The 22,605-nt window shown below is 38.8% G+C and overlaps 1 protein-coding gene across 1 annotated transcript; it reads right to left on the reverse strand.

Moving 5' to 3' along the window:
• Nucleotides 1-3,321: 3,321 nt before the first annotated feature.
• Nucleotides 3,322-20,682, reverse strand: LOC145510400 (hyaluronan synthase 2-like). Its single transcript, XM_081501509.1, has 3 exons — nucleotides 20,056-20,682; nucleotides 5,801-5,902; nucleotides 3,322-4,251 (listed from the first exon to the last, which is right to left on the reverse strand). Exons 1-3 carry the CDS (start codon nucleotides 20,680-20,682, stop codon nucleotides 3,322-3,324), a joined length of 1,659 nt encoding a protein of 552 aa, XP_081357635.1.
• Nucleotides 20,683-22,605: the final 1,923 nt, after the last annotated feature.

Consider the following 22,605-nt stretch of genomic DNA (forward strand, 5'->3'; position numbering starts at 1 on the left):
GCATTTCCCCTAAAGTCAGGAACAAGGCAAGGATGCCCACTTTCACCACTACTATTCAACATAGTTTTGGAAGTTTTGGCCACAGCAATCAGAGCTGAAAAAGAAATAAAAGGAATACAGATAGGAAAAGAAGAAGTAAAACTCTCACTGTTTGCAGATGACATGATCCTCTACATAGAAAACCCTAAAGACTCTACTAGAAAATTACTAGAGTTGATCAATGAATATAGTAAAGTTGCAGGATATAAAATTAACACACAGAAATCCCTTGCATTCCTATACTCCAATAATGAGAAAACAGAAAGAGAAATTAAGGAAACAATACCATTCACCATTGCATCAAAAAGAATAAAATACTTAGGAATATATCTACCTAAAGAAACAAAAGACTTATATATATAAAACTATAAAACACTGATGAAAGAAATCAAAGAGGACACAAGCAGATGGAGAAATATACCGTGTTCATGGATTGGAAGAATTAATATAGTGAAAATGAGTATTCTACCCAAAGCAATCTACAGATTCAATGCAATCCCTATCAAGCTACCAATGGTATTTTTCACAGAACTAGAACAAATCATCTCACAATTTGTATGGAAATATAAGAAACCTCGAATAGCCAAAGCAATCTTGAGGAAGAAGAATGGAACTGGAGGAATCAACCTGCCTGACTTCAGGCTCTACTACAAAGCCACAGTCATCAAGACAGTATGGTATTGGCACAAAGATAGAAATATAGATCAATGGAACAAAATAGAAAGCCCAGAGATAAACCCACGCACATATGGACACCTTATCTTCGACAAAGGAGGCAAGAATATACAATGGAGAAAAGACAATCTCTTTAACAAGTGGTGCTGGGAAAACTGGTCAACCACTTGTAAAAGAATGAAACTAGAACACTTCCTAACACCGTACACAAAAATAAACTCAAAATGGATTAAAGATCTAAACGTAAGACCAGAAACAATAAAACTCCTAGAGGAAAACATAGGCAAAACACTCTCCGACATAAATCACAGCAGGATCCTCCATGACCCACCTCCCAGAATATTGGAAATAAAAGCAAAAATAAACAAATGGGACCTAATTAAAATTAAAAGCTTTTGCACAACAAAGGAAACTATAAACAAGGTGAAAAGACAGCCTTCAGAATGGGAGAAAATAATAGCAAATGAAGCAACAGACAAACAATTAATCTCAAAAATATACAAGCAACTTCTGCAGCTGAATTCCCAAAAAATAAACGACCCAATCAAAAAATGGGCCAAAGAACTAAACAGACATTTCTCCAAAGAAGACATACAGATGGCTAACAAACACATGAAAAGATGCTCAACATCACTCATTATTAGAGAAATGCAAATCAAAACCTCAATGAGGTATCATTTCACACCAGTCAGAATGGCTGCTATCCAAAAGTCTACAAGCAATAAATGCTGGAGAGGGTGTGGAGAAAAGGGAACCCTCTTACACTGTTGGTGGGAATGCAAACTAGTACAGCCACTATGGAGAACAGTGTGGAGATTCCTTAAAAAACTGGGAATAGAACTGCCATATGACCCAGCAATCCCACTGCTGGGCATATACACCGAGGAGACCAGAATTGAAAGAGACGCGTGTACCCCAATGTTCATCGCAGCACTGTTTACAATAGCCAGGACATGGAAGCAACCTAGATGTCCATCAGCAGACGAATGGATAAGGAAGCTGTGGTACATATACACAATGGAATATTACTCAGCCATTAAAAAAAATACATTTGAATCGGTTCTACTGAGATGGATGAAACTGGAGCCCATTATACAGAGTGAAGTAAGCCAGAAAGAAAAACAACAATACAGTATACTAATGCATATATATGGAATTTGAAAGATGGTAACGATAACCCTATATGCGAGACAGAATAAGAGACACAGATGCATGGAACAATTTTATGGACTCTGAGGGAGAAGGTGAGGGTGGGACGTTCTGGGAGAATGGCATTGAGACATGTGTATTGTCATATGTGAAACAGAGCACCATTCCATGTTCGATGCATGTGACAAGGGCTCAGGGCCGGGGCAATGGGATGATCCAGAAGGATGGGATGGGGAGGGAGGTGGGTGGGGGGTCCGGGAAGGGGAACACATGTAAACCCATGGCTGATTCATGTCAATGTATGGCAAAAACTATTACAATATTGTAAAGTAATTAGCCCCCAACTAAAATAAATAAATTTATTAAAAAAAATAAAAACTAAAAAAAAAATAAAAGGAAGCACAGGTGTATTTTGACAGAGAAGTAAAATACAGAAAATGCAAAATTTGTTTTAACAAATGGTATACAATATTTTGAGGCAGTACTATTATTTAAAAATTCAGCATAGCCAATGGCCTATAAAATAAAATAAAAATAAAATTTCCTTTGGCATTTCATTTGGTAGAGTTAAATACAAATCTTTCTTAAAGAAATACTAGCTATTAACACAGTCCATAAGTTAGAGTATATGGTTTTATTTTTAATTTTTATTTTATATTGGACTCTAGCAGATTAACAATGTTGTGTCAGTTTCTGGTGTACAGCAAAATGGTTGTTATACATATGCCTGTATCTGTTCTTTTTCAAATTTTTTTCCCATTGAGGTTTTTACAGAACGTTGAGCAGCATTCCCTGTGCTATACACTAGGTCCTTGTTGGTTATCTGTTTTAAACAGAGGTTGTATTTGTTGAAAGAACTTTTCCTTGCATTTCCAAAATCCTTTTCTTCCATGATAACCCACATAAAGCATGGCTAGCGAGGTCATAGGGCAAAACATTGTTTGGTGGATGTATTGTAGGGGAAAGTGCATACACAAAAATTCTTCTCATTTTTATAGAAATAACAGCTTAAACCTGAGCTTCCTCTTATTGATGAGGTATAAAAATTTGGTCGAATCAAAATAAAACCAAACAATTTTTAAAACTTTATTTGTAAATGGAGAGTATAATTGCTTTACAATGTTGTGTTAGTCTCTGCTGTATAGCATGAGTCAACCATAAATACATTAATACATATATCCTCTCCCTCTTGAGAGTTCCTCCCACCACAGCCCCCTATTGTACCTCTTTAGGTCATTATAGAGTACCAAGCTGAGCTCCCTATGTTAAACAGCAGCTTCACGCTAGCTATCTTTTTTACACATGGCTGTGTCTATATGTCAGTGCTACCCTTTCAGTTGTCCCAGAAGCAGTGATATGTTTCCTTTGTTGCCATTATCTGATTCCACAATTCTGTACAATCAGTACAGTTCCTAGAGGAAGAAGGTTTTGTGAATGTCTGCAAGCTTCAATGTAAGATTATACATCAAGCATCATGTTGTACTGCTCTTTCTTCTTCCACCTGCCGCATCTCTTGACAAAAACCACATAGAGCATCAAAAACACAACCCAATAGCACGCATAGACAGATAAACCAATAATTAGAACTTTCCTTTTGGATTCTGAGAATGGCTTTCTAACTTCCTCATAGATGGTGAAAATCAAACCACCCAGGAGGATTATAGACCAGACCGACACTGGAATGAGTCCCACAAAATTAGCAACAATTTTTTTCCTTCCAGATGTGCCCCACCCAGCTTTGTTTATTGTCACAATTGCAAATATCTTAGCAGGAAGTAAACTTGACATGTATAACACGGAGTAGAAGGACATGAAGACCATGACAATGTTTCTTCTAAGGCAGACAGCAAAGGATGATTTTATGAGAGCCACTAACTTGATGGTTAACAATAAGAGGAGGATGTTCCAAAAGTTACCCCTGTAGAAGAACCGGATTACTGTGACAATGAGAAAGAAAGGGAAGAACCCAGTGATGATGGCTTCATAGGTCATCCACAAGTGATGTTTATGAAACCACAACGCGTTGTACAGCCACTCTCGAAAGTAGGATTTGCTCCAACGGGTCTGCTGGTTTAACCATCTGAGATAGTTCTTAGGTGTTTCAGTAAGGCACTTGGATCGAGCTGTGTATTTCGTTGCATAGCCCAAACTCAGCACTCGGTTCGTTAGATGCCTGTCATCTCCAAAACTACATTGGCTGCCCATAAATTTTTGATTGTACCAGTCTTCCACAAATTCATGCAGTAAGGAGTTTCTGTACATTCCCAGAGGTCCACTAATGCACTGGACACATCCGAAATAAGACTGACAGGCCCTTTCTATGTTAAAAGCCATCCAGTATCTCACGCTGCTGAGGAAGGAGATCCAGGAATCATACTTGTTTAAAATCTGCAAGAAAAATAAAAGTAAGTAAAACTAATTACATAAAGGTAAATCTGCTGAAAATTCCAGTAAAATCTGCACCATCCTGAGGTTACTACCTAGAGTGTTTTGTTATTTTGTTTGCCTATTTTGGCTTTCTCCCTATTTTTGACACAGTTATATTTTATTTTCTTTGATTCTCTATTACTGGATTAATTTTATAAGTGGATTTCATGTATTTGGAGTAGATAATTTTTTTTTTTATATTTTATCAGTCTCTGTATCTTTTCGCTATGACTTTTGTTCCTGTTCTTGTTATAACATTGAGGGGTTTTTTAGCCTTAATTCTCAGTTCCTAAATTCTCTCCCACTCTTCCTTACCATTCAGTATTTGAAAATTGTTAAGTCCTATTTTCTTCTGCTCTGGTTAATTTCCAATCATGCAATTCTGCTATTTGTCCTTCTCCTTCCTCCCTACTTTTTTGCAATGCCAGTGATAAAAAGGTTTCCTGTGTTCTCCACCCAAAACTTGAATCCTGAAATAAGGCTCTGTATACAGTTTATTGAACATTGCTTTTCTGGCAATATTTCATAATTATCTCCTCTCTCTCAACTTTGTTCAGTTTTCAGTGGAATTTTGCATGCTTCTTTTTTATCATCAGGCTGTTTCTTAGTCCATCTAGTGCATCTTCTTTGCCTTCACTATCACCATGCATATAAACATGGGTTATACAGTAATGTGATACCTAAATTTAAATCAAATTTCCATATGCTTATCTTTTGCTAAAAATTAATTGCACTTTCACAAACAACTCATTTTAAACCTCACATACTTTCACATATTTATTTTACTATCCCACACATTTCAAATCACTTTCATTAATATTGGTTTCATTAATTGTTTCTCCATTGATAGCAAATAATGTGAAATAAATAATTGGAAAACTATAGGTTTTAAAGACATAGATATACAATATAAAATCCATTCCTGCCATACTTCCATTTTGTTTAACCCTTGTATTAAGTGAGTTCCAATATCATCTTATCAGAACATTAAGTTATGGCTCAAGAAGATATGGTGGAAATAGTACACACACATCATATTTTTGGGCTTCCCTGGTGGCTCAGAAGGTAAAGAGACTGCCTGCAATGCGGGAGACCTGGGTTCAGTCCCTGGGTCGGAAAGATCCCCTGGAGAAGTAAATGGCAACCAATCCAGTCTACTCCAGTACTCTTGCCTGGAAAATCCCATGGATGGAGGACCCTGGCAGGCTATAGTCCATGGGGTCGCAAAGAGTCAGACATGACTGAGTGACTAATACACACATTATGTTTTATATAACTTATATATCAGCCACTACGTACATGGGTTATAACCCAGGATTAAGCAAAGAAATCATAAATTATTTCAATTTAGACAAAAGAAGACACAGTAAAGTATGTCCGAAGCACATTCTAATGTGTCTCCAGCTACAGAACCAATACCTGGCACAGAGTTTGGTGAGGAGTGAATGTATGTTCAAGGGGTCATTTTTCTTCTAAAAGTGACCCATGCAAAAAGTGAAGCCATACGCACCTTGACATCTCCCCCAACACCTCCAACCTTGTGGTCTACTTCTAAAATTTTTACCATCTCCACAGTCGCGACAGGGTCAAGCATGGTGTCTGAATCACAGACCTGCATAGGAAAAATTAAAAAGTGAATGAAACATTAAAAACAATTGAGTATGCTCCATATAATCTAAATTCAGTCCAGTTCAGTTCAGTCGCTCAGTCGTGTCCGACTCTCTATGACCCCATGGGCTGCAGCACAAAAGGCTTCCCTGTCCATCACCAACTTACGGAGCTTACTCAAACTCACATCCATTGAGTCAGTGATGCCATCCAACCATCTCATCCTCTGTCATCCCCTTCTCCTTCCACCTTCAATCTTTCCTAGCATCAGGGTCCTAAATTGGGCATATATATTATATTTTCAGCATTACTAAGTCTCAATAAGTAAGCATCAGAGGGATGACAGAATTTGTTATATCATGGCCAACACACAAAAAAAATCTCGCTTTTCAGCAAGCTCAGTATTTAAGTTAATGACATCATTGGCTAGAAGAGCCGAAGTGATGGGCCAGGAATATCTTGCAAACTGACCTCCTTTTCCTGGTTTGCTATGGTTGCTCCCAATTTTGGCAATGAAAGTCTCATGTCTTAGGCAACATCCTAGGTTTCCAGGATTTGGAAAATACCATGAGTTGTCACTCAAGATTAGGCTTTTAGAGCTTCCCTTGTAGCTCAGATGGTAAGGAATCCACCCCCAGTGCAGGAGACCTGGGTTTGATCCCTGGGTTGGCAAGATCCTCTGGAGAAGGGAATGGCTACTCACTCCAGTATTCTTGCCTGGAAAATCCCATGGACAGAGGAGCCTGGCAGGCTACAGTCCATGGGGCCACAAAGAGTCAGACACAATGGAGAAACTTTTACTTTTAGGCAACATGTCCCACAATCTGAAAGACATCAAAATTTTCTAAGTATTGAAAGGGAGGCATGTTTAACAGTGATTTCCCCTCCATTTTAATATAGTGAATAAAATACAGGAAAGCAATTCTCTTAAAATTAGTTGTATAATTCTGAAGCAAGATGTCCATATGATCTTAACTTGGCAAATGGCACTCGGTCAGAAAGGAAACCTGCATGGCCTTCATTCCTTATTCTAGAGTCTTAAGTATTCTTCTAGGCCTTTGTACGTAAAAGCAGATGTAAATTAACTGAAGCAGTTGTAGAAATTCTAATTGTTGTTCTTTAAAAAAAATCTTTATATGAGTCAAAAACTGCAATTTTGAAACCAAGAAAAATGTTGGGAGTTTTCTATATCATAAACCCCTAACAGACGTATCTGTTTGTACCTTTGTAGACCCATGGACTATACAGCCCATGGAATTCTGGAATTCCAGAATTCTGAAATGAATAACCTTTCCCTTCTCCAGGGGATCTTCCCAACCCAGGGACCGAACCCAGATCTCCTGCATTGCAGGCAGATTCTTTACCAACTGAGCTATCAGGGAAGCCCAGGCATTAGATTTTAGTCCTGTTAATTGCATCGGAGGCTTTGTTACATACCTGTAAACTGGATTAAATCCAGAATTCTTCTAGTTTGCTCAAATATACGGCTAAGACTCTCTAAATGAATGTTGCCAATTTTCTCCCACTCATTTCCTTTGCAGTCACTAAGAACAAAGACTGCCCTTAAATCTCCTAGAAGGGACTGTACGAGGTTTTCCCCACTACACAGATGACAGCCAAACTTGAAGAACTAGAACCTTAGGTCCACATCTCCCCATTAAGAAGGGCTCCCTCAGACTCTAGAAACTTAACACTAGCTTGAAACCTCAACACCAAGTTGACAAGAAAGAGAAGTAGCTTTTGAGAAGTAGTTGAGAGAAGTTGACGAGAAGAAGTAGTTGACGAGAAAGAGTAGTCTATAGAATCAACATAATTTTCTTCTACCCAAGATACCAGATCAAAACCTTGTAGCTTAACTAAAAGTGAAACACTATCTTTTTCTCTTTCTTTCCTTTCAGTACTCTGGCATTGTCTTGGATCTGTTCATCATGCTGTAATTCATTAACAGTGCCAACTTAGTGGAAGTGATTTGTGACCAGAGAGTATTTATCTTAATTGTGGTTATCATTTTCCTTGGGTTTATGATTGCCTACATGGAAGGTGCATGGCAGTGTTGTGGTCAAAATTACCTGTATTAACACTTCTGGGGAAACTGAAACTCAGCTACATAAGATCACTGAGCAAAACACTGGCTTAAAAAGATGATTCTTTCAATGGAGTCTTTTCACGGACTTACTTGATTTTTTAATTCATTCTTTTTTCACACTTCTTTTTTTTATGCACATAGTTGCTATAGAATGTTGTATATGTTTCTGCTGTACAATGAAGTCAATCAGGTATATGGATACATATATCCCTCCCTGGACCTCTCTCCCACCTCGTGCCCCCACAGCACCCCTCTAGGTCATCATAGAGCACCAAGCTGACCTCCCTATGCTATACTGCAGGTTACCACTAGCTACTTATTTTATACATGGCAGGGTATTGATGTCAAACCTAAGCTCTCAATTCACCCTACCCTCTCCTTACTCCTTGTGTCTACATGTCCATTCTCTATGTCTGCCCTGGAACTAAGCTCATTTGTACTAATTTTCTAGATTCCATATACATCCTTTAATATATGATATTAGCTTTTCTCTTTCTGACTTACTTCACTCTGTAAGATACAGCCACTATGGAGAACAGTATGGAGGTTCTTGAAAAAATTAAAAATAGAACTACCATGTGACCCAGAAATCCCATTCCTGGGCATATACCCTGAGAAAATCACAATTCAAAAAACGAATGTACCCTAAAGTTCACTGTAGCACTATTTAGAATGGACTTATTTGATTTTGATTGGCTTGGTCCTAAAATCCACTTCAGACATTGGGAATTATCCTGTTTATAATAGTCATCATACTCTCCCTGGAATGTTGTATTCTGTGAAAACTTTAAATGCCATGTTCACAGTCACTGACTGCCAAGCAAATGTTCCTAAAGAACACTTTCTAAGTTTTTTAAAGAACAATTCCTTAAAATTTGAGCATGTCTCTGTTAAGCTGAGTGCTGCTGTACTGTGCTCAGGCACTCAGTCATGTCAGACTCTTTGTGACTCCGTGGACTGTAGCCCATCAGGCTCCTCTGTCCATGGGATTCTCCAGGCAAGAATACTGGAATGGGTTGTCATTTCCTCCTCCAGAGGAGCTTCCTGATCCAAAGCTGAACCCACACCTGTTACATCTCTTGCACTGGGAGGCAGATTCTCCTGCACTGGAAAGCCCTGTTAAGCTGAGAGTCTGATCTAAATATGGGAACTGTTAAAAAGAAGCAATAGGCCCCAAACTGGAGTCAGTTATGCTTAGCCCATGTCAACAAATCAAGACTTAATATTGAACCTAATTGTCATTTAAGTCTCTCCAAAGAATGTGATGTTTAAGCCATCAAACTGGAATTACCTGGTCAGCACCAGTGAAGAAATCTGCCTGATTGACCTCCTAGCTTCTCCAAAAAGAAGATGACTTTGCCTGAAACAATCAACTGTTTGGTATAAACTTCCCCATCCAAACAATAAATATCATGGTCAAGTGTTGTATGCTTGAATCATCCCCAAACCATCCCCCCTCTCCAGTCTGTGGAAAAATTTTCTTCAGCAAAACTGGTCCCTGGTGCCAAAAAGGTTGAGGACCACTGACTTAAGGAGTAGATAGGGTATCCAGTTATAAAAAGTAAACTTATCATCTCTATAGATTTAGCTAAATTATATCAATTTCAGAGTTAACTTCTAATTTTTATTTGTATATTGCTTATTTAGAAGCATGATAGATATATTTTCTAAATAAAACCCAGTTTTTATTTTCTTGCCTTTCTATATTGGTCCAGTATGGTCTCACTTTTCTAGGGGGAAAAAAAATGAACAAAACCTAGGCATAAGTTTGCCTTGGAAATGAGTAGAGATCATTCTGTCATTTTTGAGATTGCATCCAAGTACTGCATTTCGGGCTCTTCTGTTGACTATGATGGCTACTCCATCTCTTCTAAGGGATTCCTGCCCACAGCAGTAGATATAATGGTCATCTGAGTTAAATTCACCCATTCCTGTCCATTTTAGTTTGCTGATTCCTAGAATGTCAATGTTCACTCTTGCCATCTCCTGTTTGATCACTTCTAATTTGCCTTGATTCATGGACCTAACATTCCAGGTTCCTTTGCAATATTGCTCTTTACAGCATCAGACCTTGCTTCTATCACCAGTCACATCCACAAATGGGTGTTGTTTTTGCTTTGGCTCCATCCCTTCATTCTTTCTGGAGTTATATCTCCACTGATCTCCAGTAGCATATTAGGCACCTACTGACCTGGGAAGTTCACCTTTCAGTGTCCTATCTTTATGCCTTTTCATACTGTTCATGGGGTTCTCAAGGCAAGAATACTGAAGTGGTTTGCCATTCCCTTCTCCAGTGGACCACATTTTGATAGTAAAGTAATGTACAAAATTCTCCAAGCCAGTCTTCAACAATATGTGAACCATGAACTTCCAGATGTTCAAGCTGGTTTTAGAAAAGGCAGAGGAACCAGAGATCAAATTGCCAACATCCACTGCATCATAGAAAAAGCAAGAGAATTCCAGAAAAACATCTATTTCTCCTTTATTGACGATGCCAAAGCCTTTGACTGTGTGGATCACAATAAAATATGGAAAATTCTGTGGAAATAACTGTGGAAATTTCTGTGGAAAGAGATGGGACTACCAGACCATCTGACCTGCCTCTTGAGAAATCCGTATTCAGGTCAGGAAGCAAGAGTAAAAACTAGACATGGAATAACAGAGTGGTTCCAAATAGGGAAAGGAGTACGTCAAGGCTGTATATTGTCACCCTGCTTATTTAATTTGTAATCAGAGTACATAATGAGAAACGCAGGGCTGGATGAAGCACAGGCTGGAATCAAGATTGCCAGGAGAAATATCGATGACCTCAGATATGCAGATGACACCACCTTTATGGCAGAAAGTGAAGAAGAACTAAAGAGCCTCTTGATGAAAGTGAAAGAGGAAAGTGAAAAAGTTGGCTTAAAGCTCAACATTCAGAAAACTAAGATCATGGCGTCTGGTCCCATCACTTCATGGGAAATAGATGGGGAAACAGTGGAAACAGTGTCAGACTTTGTTTTGGGGGGATCTAAAATCCCTGCAGATGGTGACTGCAGCCATGAAATTAAAAGATGCTTACTCCTTGGAAGGAAGGTTATGACCAACCTAGACAGCATATTAAACAGCAGAGACATTACTTTGCCAACAAAGGTCCGTCTAGTCAAGGCTATGGTTTTTCCAGTAGTCATGTATGGATGTGAGAGTTGAACTATAAAGAAAGCTGAATGCTAAAGAATTGATGCTTTTGAACTGTGGTGTTGGAGAAGACTCTTGAGAGTCCCTTGGACTGCAAGAAGATCCAACCAGTCCATACTAAAGGAGATTAGTCCTCAGTATTCATTGGAAGGACTGATGTTGAAGCTGAAACTCCAATACTTTGGCCACCTGATGCAAAGAGTTGACTCATTTGGAAAGACTCTGATGGTGGGAGAGATTGAGGGCAGGAGGAGAAGGGGATGTCAGAGAATGAGATGGTTGGATGGCATCACCAACTCAATGGACATGAGTTTGGGTAAACTCTGGGAATTTGTGATGGACAGGGAGGCCTGGCATGCTGCGGTCCATGGGGTTGAAAAGAGTTGGACACGACTGAGTGACTAAACTGAACTGAATTGAGGCATAAGTTTTCCACTGTAGAAAATATAAATAGTATTTCTCTAACACAATTCTCAGAAGAAACCTGAACAGATTCCTCCAATAGCAAAGTTTTTCTGATCTTGCCTTATCTATCACTGTTTTGTAAATATATGCTTATAAGCCTGGAAGATCAGTCACTAGGGTAGTAAATAGTGAAGGTAGAAGTTCAACCCATCTTTCAACCTCTCAGCATCCAGAGTTTATGGCCACACCCACCTCTATTGACTCAAACTGGGAAAGGTAAAACCAGAAAGCTGAAATACGATTAAAAACAACATGGATGGGAGCAATCTAGAATTAATGTTCAAGTAACTCCACTTGCTTGTGAGCAGAAGCAAACCAAGGGAACTGTCTCTCAGAAATGACTAAACTTGAACCAAACTTTTGAGGTTCTGTTTATTTAAATTGGTCCCCCCTCCTCCCAGTTTCCAACAGCAAAGTGCCATAAGTTCTCTGAGAGAGATTGTTCACATGGTGAATTTAACTGTCAGAAGGGAAAGCTCTCAGAAATCCCTTGGGAGGAGTTTGTTATAGTGGGATTAAAGAGTTCTTTATAGAAGTTCAATTTCTGGATGTATTTGGTGATAGAATGCCAACTGGAAAACTATCATCTACCACAGTCTGTGAAAGGGAATATATTCATGGACATATAGTATCTATTTGTTTGTGTGTGAAGGGTAGAACTCTAGCCTTTCTTAAAACCAGTCTAGTAGAAACAGAATTTCTACCTGTCTCTTCACCAATTAATAAAAGTGTATAGTTTCACGAAAGTCAGCTGTTTAGCTCTGGGCTAGAGGCTGTGGGGGCAAATACACCAGTTCACGAAGAGCTTTACTTGACAATGGGGAAAACCACAGGACATGATCTGCACGCAGGAAACTGAGAACAAATCAAAACTTCTTTCTGTCCATCTTATCATATAAAATGAAGACTGCAAAGCAACATATAAATTCTCAACAGCTGCCCTCAGAATATTTCAGTTACTTAGATTTCCTATATAGAACAAGAACCAACCAAATATTATATACAATCAGTTCTCATTATTCACAGTAGGTATATTCCTACCAAATTTCCGTGAACAATGAATTAGCAGATGTCAAAAAATTTCTTTCAGCTGAAATACAGGGTTTGACTCCTCCAAGCCTCTGATCACATTTTTGTCTACTGATCAATGTCTAAATTTTTAAAATTTGTGTTTCTGTTTTAAAACACACACAAAGACACACACACACATGATTGATTAACAGTGAACTTATGTCCAACAGTACTAGAACACATGCCTGAACAAAGCTCATCTAACAGACCTATTTTCTCCACAAGGCATTTATAACTTTCTTGCATTATGAACACTAGACAGCACTTTGACATTATACTTGGGGACCATTTTAAACAAAAACATGACAATAGACTAAACAAGTTACTTGCTTACTGTGTAAAAGCTGAGACAAGAAGGCATGCATGATCTTGTTTGACTTCAACAGAGAACACGAATATTGGCTGACAAATCTTTTGCCACTCCACACATGTCTGAAAATGATTACAAAAGCACTGCAACTATTGATTTGGGGGTAGTACACAATTTAGATAGTAGGTTAATTTACAAAAATGAAATTCATGAATAATGAGGGTCAACTCTACTAGTATGAATGATTCAGTCTTATTTTTCTCCTGCTCAATGAATCTTGGATAGCTAGAATGCTATCAGATTAAATTCATAATAAAGTTGTCTCCTATATGAAAAGGGAAATGATGCTGTCAAAATGTTGCAATCAATATGTCAGCAAATTTTGAAAACTCAACAGTGGCCATAGGACTGGAAGAGGTCAGTTTTCATTCCAATCCCAAAGAAGGGCTATGCCAAAGAATGTTCAAACTATCATACATTTGCATTCATTTCACATGCTAACAAAGTGAAAGTTGCTCTGTCCTGTCCCACTCTGTGACCCCATGAACTATACATTCCATGAAATTCTCCAGGCCAGAATACTGGAGTGGGTAGACTTTCCCTTCTCCAGGGGATCTTCACAACATGCTAACAAGGTTATGCTCAAAATCCTTCAAGCTAGGCTTCAGCAGTACATGAACCGAGAACTTCGAGATAGATATTCAAGCTGGATTTAGAAAATTCAGGGGAATTAAAGATCAAATTGTCAATATCTGTTGGATCATAGAGAAAGCAAGGATTTCAGAAAGAAACATCTATTTTTGCTTCGTTGACTATGCTAAAACTTTTGACTGTGTGGATCACAACAAACTGTAGAAAATTCTGAAAGAGATGGGAATACCAGACCACCTTACTTGTCTCCCGAAAAACCTGTATGCAGGTCAAGAAGCAACAGTTAGAACAAGGCATGGAACAATAGGCTGGTTCCAAATTGGGAAAGGAGTACATCAAGGCTGTATATTGTCTTCCTCTTATTTAACTTCTCTACATCATGGGAAATGCCAGGCTGGATGACTCACAAGCTGAAATCGAGATTACTGGGAGAAAAATCAACAGCTTCAGATATGCAGATGATACGACTCTAACGGCAGAAAGTCAAGAGGAACTAAAGAGTCTCTTGATGAAGGTGAAAGAGGAGAGTGAAAAAGCTGGCTTAAAACCAAACATTCAAAAAACTAAGATCATGGCATCAGGTCCCATCACTTCATGCAAATAGATGGGGAAAAAGTGAAAACAGTGACAGATTTTATTTTCCTGGGCTTCAAAATCACTGCGGACAGTGACTGCAGCCATGAAATTAAAAGGCGCTTGCTCCTTGGAAGGAAAGCTAAGACAAACCTAGAGAGCATATTAAGAAGTAGAGACATCACTTTGCTGACAATAGTCTGTATAATTAAAGCTACGGTTTTAGAGTAGTCATGACTGGATATGAGAGTCGGACCATAAAGAAGGCTGAGGACCAAAGAATTGATGCTTTCAGTTTGTAGTGCTGGAGAAGACTCTTGAGAGTCCCTTGGACAGCAAGGAGATCAAACCAGTCAATCCTAAAGGAAATCAACTCTTAATATTCATTGGAAGGATTGATGCTGAAGCTGTAATACTTTGGCCACTTGATGTGAAGAGCCGATTCATTGGAAAAGACCCTGATGCTGGGAAACACTGACGGCAGGAGGAGAAGGAGGCAACAGAGGATGAGATGATTGGATTAGGTATCATCAACACAATGGACGTGAGTTTGAGCAAACTCCAGGAGATAGTGAAAGACAGGAAAGCATGTCATTCTGTAGTCCATGGGGTTGTAAGAGTTGGACATGACTTAGCAACTGAACAATGAACAATGTCTCCTATATACTTCCTTTTTAGAAAATATTCATCAGTTCAGCTCAGTTCACTTATTCATATCCGATTCTTTGCAACCCCATGGACTGCAGGACGCCAGGCCTCCCTGTCCATCTCCAATTCCAAGACCCTGCTCAAACTCATGTCCATTGAGTCAGTGATGCCATCCAACCATCTCATCCTCTGTTGTCCCCTTCTCCTCCTGCCTTCAATCTTTCTCAGTATCAGGGTCTTTTCCAATGAATCAGTCTTTGCATCAGATGGCCAAAGTATTGGAACTTCAGTTTCAGCAGCAGTCCCTCCAATGAATGTTCAGGACTGATTTCCTTTAGGATTGACTGGTTGGCTCTCCTTGCAGTCCAATGGACTCTCAAGAGTCTTCTCCAACACCAGAGTTCAAAAGCATCAATTCTTCAGTGCTCAGCTTTCATTATAGTTCAACTCTCACATCCATACATGACTACTGGAAAAACCATAGCTTTGACTAGACAGACCAGACATTGACTAGACTAGACATTACTTTGTGGGCAAAGTAATGTCTCTGCTTTTTAATATGCTGTCTAGGTTGGTCATAGCTTTTCTTCCAAGAAGCAAGAATCTTTTAATTTCATGGCTGCAGCCACCATCTGCAGTGATTTTGGAGCCCAAGAAAATAAGTCTCTCACTGTTTCCCTTGTTCCCCTATCTATTTGCCATGAAGTGATGGGCCTGGATACCATGCCAGGATCTTAGCTTTTGAATGTTGTGTTTTAAGCCAGCTTTTTCACTCTCCTCTTTCATCAGGAGGCTCTTTAGTTTCTCTTTGCTTTTGGCCATAAAGGTGGTGTCATCTGAAATAAATGTTCATATTTATTGTGTAATTTTATACCTGGGAAATCCCTATTGCACACATCATAAGACAATTTTTCTCTTTCATCGCACAGACTTGTGGCCACTTACCCTGTAAAAGCCATGTTCAATGATAGGAGATATGTTAAAGCAATTAAATAATCTAGATGTCACAAGATACTTAAAGTCTTCTGATGTTGTAGGATAAAATATGGTTCAAAATGGCAAATATAACATAATTTCAAATTTAAAAGAAGATGGAAGACATATATATCAGAAAGTATGAATTTGAAAATCTATGTTTGGGCCAAGTATTTGTGGCAGATGATTTAAATTTTGCTTATTGTGGTTTTCTACATTTTTTTAAAACACTGCCATAATCTTGTGCTATTTAGAAAAATGAAAAAAACTAATATAAGTAATATTTTGAAAAGATAAGAAAGACTTTTGCCCTACCTTAAACCGTATCTAGGCAGATCAGAGAAAAGAAAAAGTTTCCTCAGAAAATACTTTGATTCAAAATTAAGAAAATCTTCCTCATTCTCCTCTTTATTTCTCATTCTGTATATTTTTGTTTTCTCATTTTGTTATTTTTCTTCTTCTGTTTTTATATCTTCTCTGTCTCTGAAAGGAGCCACTAGCATCATTGATTAATTTGCTACTACATTTGATTTGTCCTAGACTAAATCTTCCTTTCATATTCCACATCAATATTAATTATTTGGGGGATGATAAAACTGAGACAGTTATCAGTAGAGAAGACTAGAATTGATAGTGGAGAGAGATAAAGAAGTGATAACTGATAAAAATTGGTCTGGAATATACCAGAGGATGCCAACTGAGAGAGCCTAGGAGTGTAGATGGAAGGTTGCCTTGAGATGAGAAATAAGGTCAGTACCTTTGGAACTGTAAGAAGGAAAGAGTAAAGAAGGTCTTGATAGCCTTCAGAACAAGTACTTTTGCTGTTCTCTTTCATAGGAGGCAAGATCACAGGTAGTCAAGCAGGGAGGAGTTTGGGTAAGGCCCTGGGAGAGTGGCGAAGACATGAGATAAGAGACACGAGAGGAATAAGCAAGACATCTATTCAAGACCAAGTGAAAAGAGTGCTGATGAGTGCCAAGGACCCAGCTGCAACTGGAAGCCAATCATTTTGGCCATCTCTCTGCACACTTAAGCCGTGTTCTCCAGCCAGGTTAGCAAGTAAGAGCAGATGGTCAATTTCTTCCCCTAGTCTCCATTCTCTCTTGTGTATTAGGAAGAACGTTGCTTTCTTCAGCCCCTAACCAACTTGAACTCCACATCCAAGCACCTGCAATGCTCAGGAGCTGATAACCTTGACCCCCTTCCTCCTTGGTCTTCCTGGGGCTTCTGTTCTACAACTCTTGGACCCTGGAATAGTGTTTTTGTTTTCTTTTCAATTTTTATTAAAGTATAGTTGGTTTACAATGTTGTATTAGTTTCAAGTGTACAGCAAAGTGAATCAGTTATATTGATAGACATGTTTGAATTTGGGGCTTCCCTAGTGACTCAGCAGTAAAGAATCTGCCCGCCAATGCAGGAGATACAGGTTCAATCCCTGGGTCAGGAAGATCCCCTGGAAATGGCAACCCACTTCAGTATTCTTGCCTGGGAAATCCCATGGACAGAGAAGCCTGGTGGGCTACTGTCCATGGAGTTGCAAAGGATTCAGACAAAACTTAATGACTGAAAAACAACAACATTTGAATTTTAGTAATTTCCACTGCTATAGGGCAGAGTGGTTAAATATCTGGGGATTTGATGAAGGATGAATGGAATTTACTGGTCACAGAATGCCAAAAGATTTCTTTAACCCTTGCTTGAATGGTTGGAATAGGCTGAGAGTCCAAAAAGGATTCAGGGCCCAGTTACCAGTTGCTGCTGAGGTCAATCGATCTGGAGGCTTTATCCTGAAGGAAGGGAAGTTCTCAAGCCTGATTACATCTGCAGCAGGAAGCCTATTCTAGCATTTTATATTTTATTTTTTCTTGGACAGGTACAATGTCAAATTATCAAGAATAAAAACAAAATTCAAAACAAAAATGATGGGAGAAGGTGGTTTGGGCCAAGCAGGTTGAAAAACAAAAGGAACCCCACACAATGACTTCTTGATTAGAAATGACAAATGTTACAATTGTTTTAACTAGAATTAAAAGTAAAGTATCAAAATAGATGTTCTCTTCTTTTCGGCTTCATTCTTCAAATCCTCTGCATGTTTCCAAGTCACTCTTTCCTTTAAATGTTTTATTCTCTCATCTGAGCCTTAAGTTGCACTAGGTAAATATGTGAAGATGCCCTGCATTAATTAAAACTACCTAAATTGTGATAGCTCTAGAAATTAGAAGAACTTGGGAGTGAAAGTCTATCGATTCCCTAGAAGAGAGATTAATATACAGATGGTATCAACTTAAGAAACACCTCAGGAATTCCCCGATCGTCCAGTGGTTGGCAGGAAGACTCCCAATGCAGAGGACATGGGTTCAATCCTCAGTCCAGTAAGATCCCACATGCCAGGAGCAACTAAGACCATTTGCCACAACTACTGAAATCTGCATGCCTTAAAGCCCGTGCTTTGCAAAGAGAGAAGCCGCTGCAATGAGAAATCCCTGCAACCATAACAAAACATAACTGCAGTGCCTCACTGCGCAGTGTGTGCAACAGTGAGGACACAGTGCAGCCAAAAATTAATTAATGTTTTAAAAAGAAATACTTCAAAACTCTTCAGAGTTTAAACAAATTCACTCTGTGGTAGGAATTGACATGGACTATAATTTTCAAGTAAGTACTAGATGATCATATAAAAAAATAGCATTAATATTACCAGCAAGCATTTTAATAAAGTTAATGATACCATCATTAGCAACTTTTGTAAAGCCCACTTGGATACACTTGTATCCAGGTAACCAAGGTTTGGGAGGTGGTCTTCCTCAAGATCAGCAGCTATTACTAACTATGAGTAGAACCTCAGTCAGTTGACACTGAAGCCAGAGCCCATTCTTATCCCATTACACCTAGACAGACCCACTGGGCATCATAAAGGCCCCTAACAAACACTATGGGTCCTCTGAAAACTAGAATTTTGCTTTCAACAGAAGGGGGAAAGTGTCCATCAGATTTTGTAAGCCAGAAACATCTCTCCTTTCTTGATACAATTATGGCCAAAATCTACTAAAAGTATCTGTAAAAAATTGTAACTAGAAAACTCCCAGGAGCAGGAAAATCCCTACACCTATTTTTTTATGAATGTATAGTTGATTTATAACGTGATAATTTCTGTGTTAACCTATTCTTAAATGAGATTTGTTTATATATTTTTTGTAAAAAGACTCCATTGCTAGAGTGATATCTTCTTAAGAAGTGCTTCTTTATCTCAATAAAACCAAGGGAAAAAAAGAAACACTTCCATAACCCACCCCCCATTAAAAAAAAAAAAAAATCTCACAGGAACCCTACTAACGTTCTAAAAAAGAAAGCCTCAATGACAACTAGAAGTGGAGAAACCCAAGAGTGTGCAGGCAGGGAATTAATGAGAGACACAGCCTGTCTAATTTTCATGCAAGCAAACACCATCACAAATGTTTTCAAAGGTCAAGTTGCAGTGAATGAGGTAATGCTATTTGGGGAGTGAAATAAACATGACTTAGATTTTGCTCTGAAAAGTTGTTTTTTCCTCCCCCCTTCCCTTTTTCATTTTTCTGTTCTTTTTCTCTGTGTCTAAATTTTGAATTCCTTATCCTTTTAAATCAAAATTGTGTTCTCCATTCTTTTTTGCCTAGACTCCGTGAAAAACTTCCTAGGGCCTGTAGATTTTCTCAAGATCTTTCTGCTGAAACAGACACTATTTTCTTACAAGGCTGCTGATTTTAAGATTGTGGAAAATAATGTTGGATTTGATTTGGCAGGTCAGAGGTGGCAGAAAAGAGAAGAGAGGGAAAGAGACCAATCTACTGATCAAAAGAATCTTGATTTTTAACCAGTAAGATTGCACAAGTGAAGTGTTTTCATTGTCTTAACCATTTTATATGATTTTTTTCTCTTTCTCTTTTGAAATGTGCTTTCAACAGTCATGGGGCTCAGCTGGTAAAGAATCTGCCTGCAATGCAGGAGATTCCAGTTCAGTTCCTGGGTTGGGAAGATCCCCTGGAAAAGGGACAAGCTACCCACTCCAGTATTCTTGGGCTTCCCTGGTGGCTGTTTTCAGATGAACTGAAAGGAGTACTGTGTCCAGAGGAGACAAAGATGGGCTATAGCATATGACTGGAGAGATACAAAAGATGCTTTATTTAAATGTATGTTTGTCCTGGCAGATGTGGAGACCTACCTGTACATAATCCACACTTCGCCCCAGTGCTCTGAAGGCCGTGTACATGACTTCTCTTTTTCCACCCCATTTTTGCATGATGCAAATATTCTTGTTGGACAAGACCAGTTGGGTGACATGCTGGGAGCTCTCTTTGTGTGACTCGTCTGTCTCACCAGGACCCTTCACATGATAGTTATTCTTCCAGATATAAGTGGCTGATTTGTCCCTGCCCATGACTTCACTGAAGATGTCCATCATGTAAAGGTCATCTTCCGAGTTTCCATCTATGACCATGACAACTTTAATTCCAGGGTAGGTTAGCCTTTTCACAGATTGCAAACATTTCCGCAAATAGTCTGGATCTTCTTGATATGCAGCAATGCAAAGAGCAACAGATCTGTTCAAGTTAACGGGGATATTTGCATAATTTTTCATTTTCCGGTGCTCCAAAAAGGCAAACAGGTTTTGAATAAGAACATGTAAAGCTAAAAAGGCACCATATGGCCCAAAAGATAAATAGTAATCATCCGTGTGGATAAACTGGTAGCCAATAACATAAGAAAGTATCATTCCAGCGAGGAGAGAGACTCCAAAAAGTGTGGTTCCAAATATTCTCAGGAAAGATAGAAACCTCTCACAACGCATCTGTGAAGCAATCACATGATACACTTGGTTAGCCACTCTTGTCCCACACTTGTTACATACAGAGTACCACAGGGAGCACATTGGACTAGAAGCATTCCAGGTGTTCTAACCCTGAGTTTGTCACTTAAATAGCTCTGTGACTTTCTGCATCTCAGTTTGCCCATTTGCCAAAAAAGGATAAGGATGCCCTTTCGACTGTCTGAGAGGACTCTTTTAAACATCAAATGAGATGAGGGTGTGATGTACCATTGAAAATCATAATGTGTAAACAAATATTATTAGATTATCTATCTAAAGATGTACTTTATGTTCTGGATCATAGCCAAGTGTATAATTTAAACTTCTTGGCAAGCAAAACACTTTTGTCCCGCTCCATGATGTTCCCTCTCCCCCAGTCCTGACCAGTGAAAACTCCACAGGTTTTGCTGAATTTCCTATGTGAAATTCCATCTCACCTCTGATTCAAATCCCTCAGCTCACTTTTTTCATGCAGCCAGCTGAGATTAAAGTCCACAATAACTAGATTCTAGGACTAGCCCTTTCATCAGCTAGCTATAGGACTTCCCTGGTGGCTCAGCAGTAAAGAATCCACCTGCGAATGCAGAAAACTTGGGTTTGATCCCTGGGTCAGGAAGATCCAATGGAGAAGGAAGTGACAATCCTCTCCAGTATTCTTGTCTGGAGAATTCCATGGAAGAGGAGCCTGGTGGGCTACAGTCCATGGGGTAGCAAAGAGTCAGACACGACTAAGTGGTTAACATTCTCACTTTCACATTTTCTTTCTATGGAGAACAGTATAGAGGTTTCTTAAAAAAAAAACTAAAAATAGAGCTAAAATAGTTTAAAAAATAGAACTAAAAAACTAAAAATAGTTTCTTAAAAAACTATCCCTATGAATCAGCTATCCCACTACTGGAATATACCCTGAAACAATCATAATGCAAAAGGACATAAGTACCTTCATGTTCATTGCGGCACTATCTATGATAGTCAGAACATGGAAGCAACCTAGATGTCCACTGACAGATGACCAGATAGAGAGGATATGCTACATATATACAATGAAATATTACCCAGCCATAAGAAAAGAATGACACTGGGTCATTTGTAGTGATGTGGATGGATGCAGAATCTGTTATATAGGGTGAAGTGAATCAGAAAGATAAAAACAAATATCATACATTAACACATATATATAGAATCTAGAAAAAAAGTGGTATAGATGAACTTATTTGCTGGGCAGCAATAGAGACATAGACACAGAGAATGGACATGTAGGCACAGGGGTGGAAATGGAGGGTGAGATGAATTTGGAGAGTAGGACTGACACACACACACACACACACACACACACATATATATATATATATATATATATACACACATATATACACACTACCATGTGTAAAATAGATAGCTAGTGGAAAGCTCCTGTATAGCACCAGGGAGCTCAGCTTGGTCTCGGTGATGACCTAGAGAGGTAGGATGGGGAAGGAGGATGGGAGGGAGACCCTAGAGGAAGAGGATATATGTACATATAGCTGATTCACTTTATGGTAGAGCAGAAACTAATGCAAGATTGTAGAGCAATTATTCTCCAGTAATAAAATTTTTTAAAAAAGGAAGCAACATCCCTATAAATGGAGTCATCTGTGCTAAGCCCTCAGTCAGCAAACTGAGACTTAATAATTAAACTAAATGCAGTTTCAGCCTCTCCCAGGGGTGTGGCTGGTCACTCTGAAGTTACCTGGCCATCATTAATGACATAATTTGTGATAGAGCCCCTCCTTATCCCAAAGGAAGGTGATATTGCCTCAAACAACAAATTCTTTGGTACAAACATTTTTTCCCACCTCTTTCTGCTCATAAAAGCCTTTAATTTTACATGACTCCTAGGATCTCTTTTTACTTGTTAGGTAGGAA

Source organism: Giraffa tippelskirchi, chromosome 6, assembly GCF_054371585.1.
Source record: "Giraffa tippelskirchi isolate mGirTip1 chromosome 6, T2T-mGirTip1v1.2.pri, whole genome shotgun sequence".
Taxonomy (NCBI): domain Eukaryota; kingdom Metazoa; phylum Chordata; class Mammalia; order Artiodactyla; family Giraffidae; genus Giraffa; species Giraffa tippelskirchi.

Bases quoted from the DNA above. Each gene is read 5' to 3' on its own strand.
- LOC145510400 (XM_081501509.1), bottom strand. From the start codon at position 20,682: ATGCGTTGTGAGAGGTTTCTATCTTTCCTGAGAATATTTGGAACCACA. The intron at 5,903-20,055 runs GTAGGTCTCCAC...TTTCCTATGCAG, and splicing joins GAAGTGTGGATTATGTACAG to GTCTGTGATTCAGACACCAT. The intron at 4,252-5,800 runs GTGCGTATGGCT...TTTTTCTTGCAG, and splicing joins GTGTTGGGGGAGATGTCAAG to ATTTTAAACAAGTATGATTC.